The sequence below is a fragment of the Podarcis raffonei genome, chromosome 13 (genome assembly GCF_027172205.1).
Source record: "Podarcis raffonei isolate rPodRaf1 chromosome 13, rPodRaf1.pri, whole genome shotgun sequence".
NCBI lineage: Eukaryota > Metazoa > Chordata > Lepidosauria > Squamata > Lacertidae > Podarcis > Podarcis raffonei.
This window is the reverse complement of record NC_070614.1, coordinates 25,943,219-25,960,364: the sequence shown is the minus strand read 5'-3', so window position 1 is coordinate 25,960,364 and position 17,146 is coordinate 25,943,219. Positions and strand designations below refer to the sequence as shown.

Below are 17,146 nucleotides of genomic sequence, written 5' to 3'. Positions count from 1 at the left end.
TAATTAAAAAAAAAAATGTTACCAGGTCCAACTCTGCAGAAATGTGTATCCTTGGGTTATTATATTATGCCAGAATCCCAGATGGAATGGAGCCAAAACATGTTTTGCTTTCCTTTTTATCTTTGAAATTGTGATGAGCAAACCCTTTTTCGGCTTTTTCTCTCCACCTCCTCTTTCTCTTTTAAGTTTGGTTATTATATTGCGTTCTGTTCAACATTTCAAGCCCCCAGGCAAAAATCTCTCTCAACTGAAAGAGGACGCCAAGCAAAGCGACATGTATAAACGAAACAAGCACTAAACTCTTAAATTTGGGAGGATTCTTTTGTATACTGTTTTAATCTAGTAGAAAAACGGATCTCAGATAGCTTGTCACGGTTTGGTTCAAAGTTGCCAATTGCTTGATTTATTAATTGCTTCTCGGATTATTGTTTTTTTTAAATTAAAAAACCCCCACTTTGATCTGAGAACTTAATTTGTTTTATAGCCTGTCTTTGCAAGTCCCAGGAGATGATTGGATTTATAAATTCACACTAGCAAGCTCAAGAATTTCTCTTTAATCTGTGATTAAGAAGCGGGCAAGTCAATTCACATATGGATCATCAGGGTTCCAATAATGATTTAGTAGCATTTCTTTGAGAACACCATTCATATAAAAGAACAAAGCAATCAAATTCCCTCTTTTGCATCTCTTTGGCTTTTAAAACGTTCAATCCCCCAGTAAATTTTATTCTTTTTGGTTCACCCTCTGATCCCAATGCACTTGGAATTGAACCAAACCCTATTGTTATTTTGCAAAACTTTCACTTTAATGCAGTTTTTCTCCTTTCCCCTAAACGTATTCTCTTGTGCATCAATAAATAATGATCGCATTGCTTAGTGGTTTGGATGGCATCTCCTAGTTGAACAATAATCGAGTGGTTTTCAAGGGTTTGCGGATATCTGTGGGACTGAGATATTTGTTTGCATTTTGGGGGGCCAGAATCTGAGAGCTAGAAATGGCACTTTCTTATCAGCCCCCCCCCCCATTTGATAATGTGAAAATGGGCTGCACAAGGATCTTCGGCAGAAAGTACAACTGAGGGAAAGAAAGATGGCAAACTGAAACACGGCATCCTTTTAAATTCATACTTCTCTGAATTTTGCGATGCGGCACTCCAGCCAAGTAAATTGCATATAGTTGAGCACAGAAATGCATATATATTAGTGAACCCCCCCCCCACAAATGCATTATATTAGGGGAAATTGCTTTGCACAAATGTGTATATTGGGGGGGGGGATTCATACAAAGATGCTCATATTATGATAATTTGGCACTACAACGCTTACGAATTTTCATGAGGTCTTTTTTTAAAAAAATGCAAACTGATGTCAAAAATGTAGAGAACTGAATGTAAGATTGCCAGAAAAGAGAAACTGAGAGAAATGGGATGATCTGGTCAAAGTCCAGCTCTACCTGCACCACTGTCAACCCGTATAGGGGAGTAACTTTACAAGTGCCATTGAAAGATATGAAATCTGTGCAATTCTATTTTCCCATTATTTCTTTTCAAAGCAGTTTGGGAACAAAGATGCATATATTTGGATTCCTTTGCACTAAAACATTTTCCTTGAAAAAATATATTGCAAAATGATGTGGGAAAGTGGAGAACCGTCCTTAAGATAGTAAAAATGAGAAACGGTGAGAAATTGACAGATTGGCCTATTTCTACCGGAGGGTGAGGAAGTGGCAACATCGGCAGGGTGAGTAGAAGCCACAGCAATCTAGTGCCTCTTTCGCTCTGGCCTGTTCCTCTCCCTCAGCTGCAGGCCGAGGGCCATTGCCCACAGTGAACCACAGTGAAATCAGCTGGCAGCATGCATCTTGAAGCCCAAATTGCAGTGTGGCGAGCCTGTGGCTCAAAACGTTTGCCACGAGTGCCCAGGTGGGCTGTGGCACGTTGAACTGCGATATGCGCTTGCGAAGAAGACATCTGGTTTGCCGTAAGCGCTGTTCTGTCAAGGGAACGAACGGATATTTGCGAGCCTGCAAGATAAGATGATTTGCTCCGCTGTGATTTGTGTACACCTCTCGAGTTACGCTGCTGAGGAAGGTTAGCAAGTCAAAACACATCTAGTTATTGAGAAGAGGCTTCTCCCTCCTCCTTTCTTCTGGATAAACATCCTGGAGATGATGAGAGAGCTGTGTGCTGATCAGTGCACCTACATGTGTATGCAAAACGATAAGCGTGTGTTTGACTCCTTCGGCACCCGTAAAGATTTGAGTCGACAGCCTTTAATCTGCTTCAGTCCTAACGACATGTAACAATCGCATCTCAGTGTTTAACAGCTGCTCCTCATTTTAATGATGCCTTAATAGCATGTCGTGAATCTGAGTAAAGCTGTTTTCTCCGTTTTTAACAACTTCGCACTGCTCAGTACAAGAAGGGCACTTGCCCGCATTCAGTGTGAATCAACCCCAAGGGCACTTCCGCAGAGATTGTTGATTGCTGGGAAGTGTGTGTGTGTGTGTGTGTGTGAGGAGCTCACTTGGATTAAGAAAAGCTGCAGTGTGGAAAAGCAATACAGTCGTATCTTGGATCCCGAGTGCCTTGGTAATTGGATGTTTGGCTCCTGGAACACTGCAAACCCTTCCTACAGCCAATCAGAAGCTGCACTTTGGTTTCCAAATGTTTTGGAAGTTGAACGGACTTCCGGAATGGATTCCATTTGACTTCCAAGGTACGACTGTACTGGTGCACTGGAAGGGGGCAGTGGAGCTCTTGCAGTGAGGCTGGGGCTTGTGCCTCTCTAAATATTCCTCCATCAGGTGTCACTGAGGGTCTGGATTACCCAATACATGTGCAAGGCTGCAAGCAGTGGCATTATGCTTGTGATATACGATATACGATATGTTTATTGTCATTGTCCCATACAGAACAATGAAATTGAAAAACTACATAAAACATTCAAAAACCCCTAAAAACTCTGGAACCCCATTTTAAAATACAATATACTATAGAGACTTCTTATGCTGTGTTTAGAACCAGAATTGCATTTGTGTAGAAACTGTTTCTCGGGCGACTAGTCCTGGCCTTTATAACCCTATACCTTCTTCCAGAAGGCAGAAGCTGAAAGAGATCATTTCCGGGGTGCGTACTATCCTGCGCTATCTCTGCAGCTTTCTTATGGCACCTGGCAGCATAGATTTGATCTAAGGTGGGAAGAGTGTACCCAGTTATTCTCTCTGCAGTCCTTACAACCCTGGACAGCATTGTTTTTTCCCTGGCCGTGCAACTCCCAAACCACACACATAGACCATGAGTTAATACACTCTCCACAGTGCTTGGTGACAAACTCACCCACAACCTGAAGTCCTGGCACAGAAGCTGTTGCAGCAGACCTGCATCCTGCCTTAGCATGACTAGTTTCTCCCAGAGAGAGAGAGAGAAAATATTTGCATCCCACAAAATCAAGTTTTGAAATACCTTTATATAAGAAGAATCAAGTAAAAGTAGCAGCAGGAGTAGAAGCTGTATTTAACTTTAGAGAAGAGAACCTTTTTTATTGTAAGAGAATTCTAAGGAGAGCAATGAGAATTATCTAAACAGATTGCTAATTAAGGAAAGGAAATATTTTCGTTGGCTTCTCAGTATGTTGGCACATTAATGTGAAAGATGACACTCATTCTTCTTGCGCTGCAGCATTTCCAGAAGCAGAAAAGTGTTTCTGGATAAAATCTTGATGTTTATATAACCGTGCTTTCTTTAACAGACTGAACCTTGGAGGAAGTTACTCGCCCGTGCTCGTCTAATTCTTCAATGATGGTTTTGATCACTCTCGTTTTCTTTGATTCTGAAGGCGGAACAGACAAAAGAAAGAACAAGTAGCTGAAATGCCTGTGCCAAACGTTCTTTGGAACAGAATTTTTAACAGAATGGTATCTACCTGAATGACAAAGCCCCATCATCTGAGCACTTACCTGCATGCATGCGTATATACACCATTTAATCTGCATGCTGCCTTTCTGTCGTTCAAAGTTCAAGGCAGTTTACAACTTGAAAAAACTACTTAATTGCAACATAGCAAAAGGAGTCATAAAAAATAAAAAGAATTCATAAGCAAATTGAACAATTTCCACACGAATAATAATATGATATAAAATATATATAAAATAATATCAATAACAGCAGCAACTGTCTTCAATAAAACTCCCTGAGCAACCCCCCCAGCCCAAGAGTCTGTTCAGCAGCCACAGCTTTTGTAGCTGGAGTCAGTCCGGGCCCCACCCTCCCAGGCCAGGTGGAAGAAGTCCTGCAAGGCAGGAAGCAACTCTTCCAGGACTCACAACCAAGCAGGCTGAGCACCTTTCTGGTGCAACATCTAGTACTTATTTGATGTCTTTTACGACTTGCTTTCTTTAGCGACTACAAATGTAAGAGTTACGCTGGCATGCATCTGCCCCCTAATTTGGAGAAGTGAAAATTTCGAAAGACAGGTGAATTTCAATTAACATGTTAGTTAGGAAAGAGCAAATCAAGTGGGTTCACATTAGATCTACGATTTAGCTGTAATAACTATTGAAATATTTAAAATATATTAAAATGAGAAATCTTCATCCAACCCAGGAGGAGTCTGTGAGCACAACTGGAAGCTTCTGTTATTTCTAGACAGTTGCAGGCAGTGGGGGGTGGGGAATGGCACTTCCCTGACCTCCCATCGCCAGCATCTCTACGGCTTTGAAGGGGTGGGGCAAGGGGAAGGGGAGGCCAGTGTGGTGCAAACACACTGGTAGAGCCAATCCAGCCCTTTCTGAAAATAGTGAGTCTCTGTGGGCCATGTAACTTGGACCCCGGAATTCTGTTCATAGATGAGGTACATAGATAATTGCTTCTAACCTGAGAATTCTTTGCTTTGATGAAATGGAAGGGGGAGAAAAAATGTACTGAGTGTGTGATGTTAAATTGGTCTTAGTCCCCAACCTATTAATAACATAGAAAGACACCCCCAAAATGATGTTTACCTTTTTCTTTGGATGCAGATTGCGTGTTCCCACCGGCAGTTCCTCTGCCACTGGAGTCTGTGCCAGACCCAGTGCCTCTTGCACTAGATTCTGAGCCTCTTAATCCTGCAGCTGTTGCAGACCCCACATTTTTTGATCCCAGATCTTTGCTACCTCCGTGTCCAGATGCACTGCAATAGGCAATATTGTGTTATAATAATAATACATTTTTATTTATACCCCGTCCTTCCCGGTTCAAAAACTGGGCTCAGGGCGGCTAACAACAAATTTAAAACACTTTAAAACACTTAATTATAAAAGCAGCATAAAATACAGTATAAAAACATGAATAACAATAAAATTCAAAAATCTAAAATCAATTAGATAATCCCCAGGGCTAGCTGGCTGAATTGGTCCTACTTGGGCCAACGAGGAGGCCAGGGGAGAATTAGCTGTGGGGTCTCGGAGCTGGTGATCTTCATAAAAGGGGAGGGGGAGGGAAGAGAAGGGAAATAAAAGATCAGGCTGAATTCAAATTACAGGCCCGACGGAAGGAGGTTAAATCCTGAAGGGCCCAAGTCTCATGGGATACCCTTGCTTATTTATTTTATTCAATTTGTATACCGCTCTGCATCCAGAGATCACAAGGGCGGTTCACAACATAAAAATTCAAAATGAAAACATTAAAAAAACCCAAACAAAAGTAAATAGTAGGTGAATAAAAACTTTTTTTGGGGGGTATATAGCACAAAGGCCTTTAACAAAGCAACACATTCAGACATTCAGAAGAGAAGACCCAGAGTCAAGTTATGGGTCAGACCAGTGGCTCATCGCCACTGGCAATAGTTTATTTTCACAGATGTTCTTCCTTCTGTCCATCCCGAATCTTCCACCATTCCGTTTCATTGGCTGACACCCAGGTTCTAGTACGTTTAACTATAATGGGGCTTGATGCCTTGACACACCAGGGGCGAGGGAGCCTGTGGACCTGCCGATGTTGTTAAACTGCAGTTCCCAGCATCCTTGAGCATTGTCGGTGCTGGCTGGGGATGATGGGAGTTGAAGTCCAACACTGCCTGGAGACGGGCCACAGATCCCTCATTCCTTGCTTGCAAAGCAATTCTACTCAATGTGCTTTGCACATTCATGCCAGTTTCAAGAGCGTCTGAAGTGCAGCCAATTTGCCCCACAGGAGATAATTTTACACCTTTTTGGATAGTAAGATGCTCCTTATTGTCACTGGTTTATGGCAAACCTGGGTTGCCTGGTGGTTCTTTTTTTGCACCCTACCTTACTTCTCCATCGATCAGATGCCGGTAAGTCTCAATCTCATTCTCAAGGCGGATCTTGATATCCAGCAGCTGCCTGTAGTCTGCATTTTGGCATTCCATGTCCTCCCTGATTTGTTGTACTTGGGTCTCCACATTGCCAATCAGCCCTTGCATCTGGGAGATCTGGGCACAGTAGCGGCCTTCTGTCTCCGCCAAGGTGGCTTCCAGCGATTGCCTCTGAGAGGGAAAAGGGTGCCATAACACAAACGTAACACATAGGGCATGTTTTAGGCCATCAGCATTTTGAAAGGTTGCTTCCAGACCCCAGATTGTCCTGGGAGGATGACAACTGCTAAGGAATTCCAGGCTGTTTCAGACACATGCCCACGTCCCCAAGTCATTCTTATCTTGTGTACCTATGAAATCTATCCACCAGATGTACCAATTCCACTAAGTTGCAAGAGCAATATTGCATTTGCATTGATTTGCATGCACATTTTTTTTTTTAAAAAAGAAGCACTTAAGCTCTGCTTGTACGGACCCAGGGATGGTATCGTTTGAGTATCTAGATTTCAGTTACAGTTCTAAAGTGCTCTGTTTGGTGTGCTCAAGGGCTTTGAAAAATTAGATCTCTTTCTCTTTGTGCAGCAGAATCCTGTTCCCAAATGCAAACCTATATTTGAAACAACTCAGCTTCAAAAGTGCTTTGTTTTGTGGCACGATGGGCTGCTGAGAGCAAGTTACATAGCTAAGAAAAAGCAGGCAAGGGCTGCTAATCTGGAATGGACTTGCAGTCTGCATTGGGGGCCCAAGACCAGTCCCCCTGCCACAGTTATTTGTCCCCAAGGTGCTCCTTGTAGTAGGCGAATGGGCAGAGCTCATGCTTTACCTGTGGAAAGGCTCAGTGTCAATCCCTGTCATTTCTAGGTAGGGCTGGCTGAAACTCTTGTCTGACAATACTGATCAAGTTGGACCAATGTTCTGACTCAGTAGAAGGCAGTTTCCTATGTTCCTGTGAGTTTCAGCAATAAAGTGGCACAGGGTCGCATCTGGCACAGGAACAAGTTTTGAATTGGGACCCTGCGGCTTCTTCAGAATAAAAAAAATGGTCAGGTTTTTGGCGTTGTTTTTTTAAAAGTACAAACGATTTAACGTGTAGGCTGACCCTTTTGTGAATAACTCAAGCCCAAACCGGCAAATTGCACAAAGCTACCTGTGTGGTTCTTTGTATTTTGGCTGCTGTGCTCAAAAGGCCTTTGTTTCTAACACGTTGCCACCTGTCCTGGGCCCTTGGAAAGGAGGAGGCTCAAAATCAAATCCACTAAATAAATAATCTATAGGAGTTTGTGCTGTGCTGAAATCTTTCCTCCAAACACATCTTGTGAGTTTTGTTCTTCTGCAAAAGAGGCTCCTGCTTTAATTCCTCATGCGCTTGGGAATTTCTTTAGAATTTCAGTCTTGAGCTTACCTCCTCATTGTGAGGGGCCTGAGGATGGTGTATGCCGTTTCCCCCACATAAACATCGTTCAAACATTTCTCTAATGATTTGTAGCCTCCCTGGCTACCCATACTTCCTGAACTGACAAAGCCCCATTGGGAGTTCCTATTAAACTTTAATGGAAGTCTGGGCACCTGGGGAGGCTGCAGGCTGCAGACCACTGGTGAGACGATTTGTAGAATGAAATAAAAACTATTCACAAGCGTCTTTCAGCCACCTCAAAAGTAAGGTAAGGGGATCAAACTCCCTGACTTCATTCACAAGTCTATTGATTTTTGGTTCCAATTTCTTTTTTCATTAACTGACAGAGGATGGAAGAGAAATTTTCAGCACTGCACTTATAAGACTCCCTGTAACCAGTGAGATGGCATTCAGGTCTTGCCATTCTTGGTACAACATGACTAAAATGGAGAGATCGCTGAGCTTATTTGCCATTCAGAAAAAGCAAGCTGCTGCAGAATGAGACAAGCCAGTGGTCATTCCAATTGCTTATTGTCATAGCTAGCAGTTTGTAATGAAGAGAGAGGCCAATAAAGAATGACTGTTATTTCCAGGGACTCTTGATAACTTCTAACCAACTTATGCCCTTTTCACCACTTGTGTATGTAAACAAATTATGAAGAGGGTTCAGGGCTTGTGTGTATCATCTGAACCCTAAACAGCAGTCAATCTTAACTAAAGTTAGTGAAAACAAGCCAGTTTCATGAACTATTCTTTGAAGTTGACTTGTTTTCATTAATCACAATGAAGATTACATAAAGGTCTAGGTTTGAATGAAACAGGAGTGAAAGCTTCAAAGGACACAAGGGTTTCTTTGGGGTGGGGAGCTAGGCTCATTCTCATAATGCTTAATGTGACTTAGCTTTGTTCCTGAACCAGCCTTGTAAGAGGGAGGTGTATATTTCAGGGAGATGTTTGTCTTAATCATTCAAACACGATTATGTTATCTGGCAGAGATCTCTTCCCCATACCAACGCAAGTTGAGATGTCAGGTCTATCTCCAAAGCCTGAAGGGTGCGTTTCAAATCTGTGATCTCATTCTTGTTGGTGCTGGTCTCCTTGGCACTCACGTTGATCATCACGTTCAGTTCCTTGCTCTGCAATAATTCAATAACAGTATAGTATTCAAATGACGGAAATGTGGTTGGAGCAATTGATTCTGCTTTCCAGAAACGTAGCAGCTCTACCCTGCCATTTGTAAAATGAGAACTCCGGGTATAACGGACCCCAGTAACAGAAAGCAGAAGAGTCGGGCACTCTGTACATGTTCAGTGCATCTTATACACCCTACAACTTCTCCAGGTTTCTTCTGCAGAATTTGGAGTTTTACAGGGAAGGATGAATGCTGCGTTTAAAGGGCAGTGGGGGGAATGAGCAGCCAGGGAACCGTGGAGAGACATGCACTTGCGAAACCTGCAGAAGTCTCTTGTTCTGTTATGCCTGGAACCACTGCACAGTGGTAATCTACTGGCTTATTTTAATGTGCATGTTTAAGCTGTTTCACAAACAGGGAAATGAGACGATTGGACTGACAAATGTAATTTCTTTTTTTCCTTTTTTAAAAAAAACAGATTTGCTGGTAGATTGCTGATTTTTAGACACATCCCTGCATTCTCGTTTACCTTTTCGGCGAACCAGGTCTCAGCATCCTTGCGATTCTGCTCTGCCAGAGCCTCATACTCTGCCCTCATCTTGTTCAAGAGGGTAGTTAGGTCGATTCCTGGGGCAGCGTTCATTTCAACGTTGACGTTCCCGGAGGTTGCGCCTTGCAAACTTTTCATTTCCTACATGAAGAAAGAAAGGGAAGAAGGAAAGAGAAAGGGACAAACAAACAAACAAAATGCCTCAGGACCATAACTCAGTGGGTACATTTGTGAACATAAGAAGAATTGCACTGAATCAGAGTCCCAGCCTGTCCATGGAAAGCCCACAAGCAGAACTTGTGCATTTCCCTTCTCTTGTATCTGCATTTTCCTTCTCTCATATCTACCGTATTTTTTGCTCTATAAGACTCACTTTTTCCCTCCTAAAAAGTAAGGGGAAATGTGTGTGCGTCTTATGGAGCAAATGCAGGCTGCGCAGCTATCCCAGAAGCCAGAACAGCAAGAGGGATTGCTGCTTTCACTGCGCAGAGATCCCTCTTGCTGTTCTGGCTTCTGAGATTCAGAATTTTTTTTTTATTGTTTTCCTCCTCCAAGAACTAAGTGCATCTTGTGGTCTGGTGCATCTTATAGAGCGAAAAATATGGTACTCCCTACCAACCAGTAATCAGAGGCACAATCTCTTGATCCTGGTTGTAATACATATCCACACTGATTAGTCATTTTCTGCATATTCACAGTGGCAACGCGTTGACTTCATTTACACATGCAGCATTTCTGCATCCCTAGAAACATGAATATTCATTGGCCAGTCGCTGCCTCTCTGCCTAACCTACTACTCCCCAGGCTTGTAGCGGGGATTAAATGAGGAGGAGGAGAACCACGTACACAACCTTGATCTCCTTGGAAGAAAGAAGGCGGGATATAAATGCAATCAATCCATCAATCAAGATAAGCTCAGCGTTTGGGTTCCCGTAAACTTTCCCCATCCCTGGGAGTAAGTGAATAGGCATACAGGCAGACAGTGAAAGGCAGCAGGGAGGAGGCATCACTGCCAGAAAAGCGCCAGCTCAGAGGGGTAGGAGTAGTGGGGGGCAGGGGGTGGGCTCAAAAGGAATAGGTTGGGGGCTGCCATCCCACCTGATCCTCTGCTGCTTGAGGGGGCTGCCTCATTCTGGTTAATGCGAACCTGTAACCCAGGGGTGTGGAACTTCTGTCCCAAATCTGAGGAATTTGATCACCCTTCAGAAACCAGATTTGCTAGCCTTATGCTTTCTCACACCTCCTGTAAGCTGCTGAGCTTTTGTTCAGTGAAGCACCTCTTGGTATCATTATTGTTATCAGCACTGAACACTCCCTAAATCCAACCATTTTGGATTGCTAACTGATCAAGTTGCACCAGGGGAGTTGCTAAATACGGAGAGGATTTGGGGCACTGGGGCAGGAAACAAATTTGCGTAGATCAGCATATGCAAACTGTGTATGCATGGATGCCTCTGGGCAACTTAAGATTAGTGGACTGCTGGGATCTTGCTGTGCTTTGAGGTGTGCCCGGCTGACCTTTAACTTAGCAAAGTTCAAAACAAAAGAAGTTCCCGAAAAAGGGAACAGGATGCAACAGGACACCTGGGGCTTAGTGCAAAAGTCCTGGAGCTCAGGAACCCCCTCACAACACCTGGAGTTATGCTGTTAGTTGCTTGAGCAAGATGGCTGCCTTACCTCTTCATGGTTCTTCTTGAGGTAAGCCAGCTCTTCAGTCAGGGTCTCAATCTGCATTTCTAGGTCGCTCCTGGACAGAGTCAGTTCATCAAGGACTTTGCGCAGGCCATTGATGTCTGCCTCAACGCTCTGGCGGAGGAACACCTCGTTTTCATACCTTTGAAGAGGAATTATTATTATTTCTTAAAGTGCTTAGCTTGCTCAAGTACTTAACTTTGGCTATTGCATTGGCTTGGCCAGTTATTTGATTGTCATTGTGTTGAGAAGCCTGAGACTCTGCTTATCAGGCTGTTTGTTTTGGTCATATTTACAAGTAAAATTAGGTATATACAGGTTGTTTTTTCCCAGCTGGACCCAGTGCTTTTTTTTCTTAAAAAATGTTTAGGGGTACTCTCGTTCTGTCTGAGACTCAGGAAACACCATGACAGGGAATGAGGCCACCATCGGGGGTAGCAACGGAACTGATGATTCACCGTGATAGCGTAGAAACTAATTTTAAAAATATTTTTAGTTTCTTCTCCCATTAGATTCAAAAAATGTTTAGGGGTATGCGTCCCCCCCAGAAAAAAAGCCGGAACTCTCTGGAGCTCAGTTTCGGCACCCCTCAGGTGGGCGCCATTGCCATGATAAGAGAACAAGGAAGGCATTCATGGTGAGTTCCAGCACCTCTTTTTTTTTTTTTAAAAAAGAAAAATAGCACCGATACCCTGATTGGGTTCAAACTTACTTCATTTTGAAGTCATCTGCTGCCAGCCTGGCATTGTCTATCTGCAGGATAAGGCTGGCGTTTGTGACACTCGCAGCAATGATCTGCATTGGAGGGGGAGATAGAAAAAGGAAGTAAAAAAAGCAAATTGTTTATATTATTTACACAAAAAGATTACATCCCTCTTTCCCCCCTCCAGCAAAATCGCTCAAAGCGGCTAGAAAAATTATAAAACAAACGTAAAGATTAAAAATAAGAGTAAATGCATCATTAAAACACATGAGGGGGCACTGGGCTGAGTTTTACTCTGAATTGACATGATCAAGGGCACAATCCTAAAGCTGAATTTGTTTTATTTATTACATTCCCATCCCACCTTTCCTCTAGGAAGCTTAAGCTGGTTAACAGACTTCGTCTCCTCCCCATTTGATCCGCACAATAGCCCTGTGAGGTAGGTTAAGTTGAGAGACTTTGTGTGGCCCAGGGTCACCCAGTGAGCTTCATGGCTGAGTGGGGATTTGAACCCTGGTTTCCCAAGTCCTAGTCTAGCATTCTAACCATTACACCACACTGGCTCTCAATCACCTGGCCAGGCTATGTTGGTTTAACTACCTGATCCTGGCTGAGCCATAGATATGGCCTCTGTATCTCCCACATCCCAGTTTGGCCAGGACCCAGCTGCCTGAGCTGAGCCCAGTAGTCCTTCAGCTGGCCTAAACCCTGAACAAGTGACATCCTGGGGTTGAGGTGAGGGTGAGACAGGAGGGGAACTTAGGCTGGATCCTAAGCATAGTCACGTGACCTGAGAACCTGGCCTACATTAACCTGGCAAACGGGGATATAAATCCAACTCTCTTCTAAGGGCTTGCTTTCATTGAGTCATAGAGCTGTAGAGTTGGGATAAACCACGAGGGTCGAATCTTTTTGCTCAGCATGGGGCTTGAACCCACAACCATGAGACTAAGAGTCCTCATGCTCTATCAGCTGAGCTGCTTTACCTGCCAAGTTTAGGGCAGCTCAGCCAGCACAGGCCACTCCTGAATGGAGCTTGGATCTGGCGGACATTAACAGCTGCTTAACGTAAACCAGCTTAATTTACACTGGCTCCCATCCTTGGGTCCATTCAGTCCAATGGCTCTGCTGTGAGTGGAGAGAAGCCATAAAAAGCAAAGGTAGCCTGTTGATCTGTAAGAGAATACCCTCCCCCTTCATAAATCTCACAGCCAGGCAGTAGTAGCTTTAGTAGGACCGACTTGCATGATCACAAAATTATGGCAAGCTTGATTGAGATTCAGTTCACATTTAAAGGCGAACCTGCAAATTTGCACTTTCGGAAACAACAAGCGAACTAAAACGCAGACATCCTTTGACAACCACACTTCATCAAATATACTGGTGTAAAGTGTGCATAAAATTGCATATGTTTAATTTCCCTTGATAGAAAACATATTCCCCCCCCCTGTTATTTTCATTAACATATGCATTTTTGCGCACACTTTATTCTAGCATATGCATCATGAATATACATTAAGTAAAATTACAGGAGAATGTGCCTCTCAGGTGAAATTCACTGGTGAATTTAAGACTGGGGAAATAAGAAACAGAGAGAAGCTGAAAGAGACAGATTTGCCCACCTCTGTGGCGCTGTGGGTTAAACCACAAAGCCTAGGGCTTGCCGATCAGAAGGTCGGCGGTTCGAATCCCCGCGACGGGGTGAGCTCCCATTGCTCGGTCCCTGCTCCTGCCAACCTAGCAGTTCGAAAGCATGTCAAAGTGCAAGTAGATAAATAGGTACCGCTCCGGTGGGAAGGTAAATGGCGTTTCCGTGTGCTGCTCTGGTTTGCCAGAAGTGGCTTAGTCATGCTGGCCACATGACCCGGAAGCTGTACGCAGGCTCCCTCGGCCAGTAAAGTGAGAAGAGCGCCTCAACCCCAGAGTCGGTCACGACTGGACCTAATGGTCAGGGGTCCCTTTACCTTTACCTCTCTTCCATCTTTAGCCAGCCTCACTCCTCCAAAATCTCCCTTCCCTTCCCAAATCTTGCTCACCTTATTTCGAAGGTCCTCAATAGTGCTGTGGTATTTGCTGTAGTCGCGGAGGCCTCCGTCGGCGTGGGATGCTGATTTCTCATACCAGGTTTTGATTTTGAGCTCCAGGTCGCTGTTGGCCTCCTCCAGAGCCCGCACCTTGGATAAGTAGGAGGCCAAGCGGTCGTTCAGGTTCTGCATGGTTTCTTTCTCCCCTCCCGAGAGAAGCCCACCATCGCTGCCGGCTGCGCCACCACAGCTGTAGCTCTGGAAGCAGCCCCCAGCCCCACCTCCCAGGCTGCCCCATCCTGACCCCGTGCCCCAGGCTGCCCCACCACCAAAACTCCCTGCGCTGAAGCACCCTCCACCCAAGGCATGTGCTCTGCAGCCAGAAAGCTTTAGAGATGATCCACCACAGCGAGAGGAGGAAACCTGCCTAGATCCCCGGCTAAAGTAAGACATGATCTCAAGGAAGTTTTAAGCAAGCTTGCGGGGAGAAAAGCAGAAGATTCACCCAAGGGGAGTTTTCTTGAGCAGTCAGAAGAGCATCAAGGTTTTATATGCCGACTTTGTTAAGGGTGTGTTCCTTCGTTGGAACGTCATTTCATCGCTGCATTGTTTGTTTGGAAGATTTATCATTTCAAGCCTTCATGACTGATGGATATTAATAACTTGGCCCAGTATTCCATCTCGTTCATTTGCCCCCTGGGCCATTTGTGAGTCTTCTCCCACCCCACTCCCAAGATGGCGAATGGGTGGATGTCACCTGGCCGAAACATTCATCATCACCACCATCTTTTCAGCGAGGTTGAGTAATTCCTCCCATCCCACCTGCCGTCTCTCTCTGTGTGTTTTCAAAGCCCATCATTATAAACATATTTCTTTGGGTCCCTACCCACTTTTTTTTCACACTCGCACTTGCGACACTCTTTTGTGGCAGAGGGGTGTGCAAACCGCTTTTCAAGGATGGTTCCCTCGCGTTGCGATTTCCTCACCCTGGGTGGTGCAGAGATAGAACTATGCAGTTTGCATTAGCCCTGCGAATTGTCTCAGCTGTCTCAGCTGTCTGCTTTTCTGACGCGGAAGTTTGATATTCTCATTATTTCTTTAAGCACCGCATTTCAAGGCTAAACTCACAAGGCGCTGCTTTGATTTCCTGAAGCTTTTTGCTCTCAAATTGTCAAGGATCCAGTGAATGAAACATATTTAAAGAATCTGCTTAATCAAACCGGCTTTGGAACACTTGGGAAATGGAAACTAATGGTTTTGTGATGGAAGTGTAGGACGATTGAGGAAATCGCTTTTGCTGAATCAAGTCAGCTTGAAGACTTAGGCGTTCCTAAGAAAAAATAAAAGATACGTACATCCAGGATAAGGCAGCAAGACAAAAATCATTATTCTTGTGTGTACTTGTTGCTGGGAATCTCAGGTGGGGAGAACCCTGTGGCACTCAGGTCCTGCTTGTGGATTGTGAGAACAGGACAGAAGTGGTCATCCCAACGTCTTGTATAAAATTCCATAGTTTAACTATGCTGTGTGTGATGAATTACCTCCTCTCACCTCTCCTCAGTCCTCAGCTTCTTTGGATCAACTTGGCTTCTAGGCTGCCTCTAAAGACAGTTCGGAAACTTCAGCCAGTGCAGAATTCAGTAGCCACATTGCTCACCAGAGCAAGACAGTTTAAACATATTACACCAATCCTGGTCCAACTGCACTGGCTACCAATTAGTTTCTGGGCCCGATTCAAAGTGCTGGTTTCGCCCTATAAAGCCTTAAATGGCTCGGGACCGCAATACCTCACCGACTGCCTCTTTCCATATGAACCTACCCGGACCCTGAGATCATCACCTGAAGCCCTCCTTTGTGTGCCCCTTTTCTCGAGAGGTTTGGAGGGTGGCAACACAAGAACGGGCCTTCTCTGCAGTGGCTCCCTGTTTGTGGAATGCTCTCCCCAGGGAAGTTCGCCTGGCACCTTTATTATACACCTTTAGGTGCCAGGCAAATACGTTCCTTTCTAACCAGGCCTTTGGTTGTCCTGATCAACATTCCATAGCCTTTTAAAATGTAGCTCTTTTTTTGGAGGGTATTATCTGGTTATTGCTTTTGTTTTGATTTTATATATTGCAATCTTTTTTGTGAACCGCCCTGAGATCTCTGGGTACAGGGTGGTATATAAATTCTATAAATAATAATAATAATACTACAGGGAGGGAAAGGGTCTCTCCATCCACTTTCTCTGCACAAAAAACAGTATTCCGAATGTGACTGCACTAGGCATATTTTAGCAATATTATTTTCAATTTCCGCTGTATATTTGAAGCCTTTCCATTCTATGTGCGCAGACTTGTGAGATCTGGAGCTTACCAATTGGAACCAGGTGCCACATCAGTCCTTAGGGCAGAGAGCAGAGAAGGGGCTGAACAGTCGGTGCTCAAATGTCAGTATCGGATTTGCCTCTGAGCTCATGCTCTGTGCAGGAATCTGTTGTCAGTACAAGAACTGAGTCCACAGTGCTTTCATTCAAAATCCACTCATCCCCCTCCCAAGCATTTTTCATTACAACCACCTCACTTAGGGGTACCATCTTGTTTTTTAAAAAATCGATATCGCTAAACAACTGGGAGTCAGAAACCCTTGCCATTCTCAGTGTTGGATTTACATATAAGCTAAACAAGCCATAGTTTAGGGCCCCACTTTCTTGGAGGCCCCCCAAAAATTCAAAGAAAAAAACAAACTGGATGTACATTTCCAAAATATAAGATAAAAAACAAATGAAACAAACCCTACAGTACATACAGCAACAGTATTTTGTGTTGTGTAGGCTCCTATGGTGTAAGTAATGGGTGCCGCCTGCTAGCCTGCTCCCTAGAATACCACTGGTTTGCTCATTTCGAGATATAGGGTGCCTACATTCTGCATGGACTGGTTGCACGGCAACGTGCGCAAATGGCTTTAGATACTTATTAGGTCCATAAATCACCATATAGCATATATTCAACACAAAAAACAATGACAATTTGTTGTAGACAGAGGACAGCTGGACATATAAAGGGCCCCATTACCTTCAGTAGCTTAGGGCCTCATCAAACATAAATCTAGTACTGGCCATTCTACTGCCATCCACCCAAAGGCCTTGTACCCAGTAGATCCTGACCTGTCTTCTGTCCACCCCTGAGCGAGAGCAAGCATAGCCAAGTGCCTCAGAGACTTTGACCTCTGAACCCGGAAGCCCCTAATTCAAACTTCTCTTTGGCCATCATCCCGTTAGGTAGTCTTATGCAGCCTGCACTAATGAAGTAAGTAGTTTACTCCCTCTTATCATCAGCTGCACCTATATCTTTGCAAG

General features: G+C 44.2%; 1 protein-coding gene across 1 annotated transcript; it reads right to left on the bottom strand.

Annotated features, from left to right (window-relative positions):
* Positions 1–3,505: 3,505 nt before the first annotated feature.
* On the bottom strand, positions 3,506–14,313 carry LOC128399563 (keratin, type I cytoskeletal 12-like). Its single transcript, XM_053361143.1, has 8 exons — positions 13,822–14,313; positions 11,795–11,877; positions 11,068–11,224; positions 9,370–9,531; positions 8,719–8,844; positions 6,269–6,486; positions 5,000–5,169; positions 3,506–3,831 (listed from the first exon to the last, which is right to left on the bottom strand). Exons 1-8 carry the CDS (start codon positions 14,260–14,262, stop codon positions 3,725–3,727), a joined length of 1,464 nt encoding a protein of 487 aa, XP_053217118.1. The 5' UTR covers positions 14,263–14,313; the 3' UTR covers positions 3,506–3,724.
* Between the last annotated feature and the right edge of the window lie 2,833 nt (positions 14,314–17,146).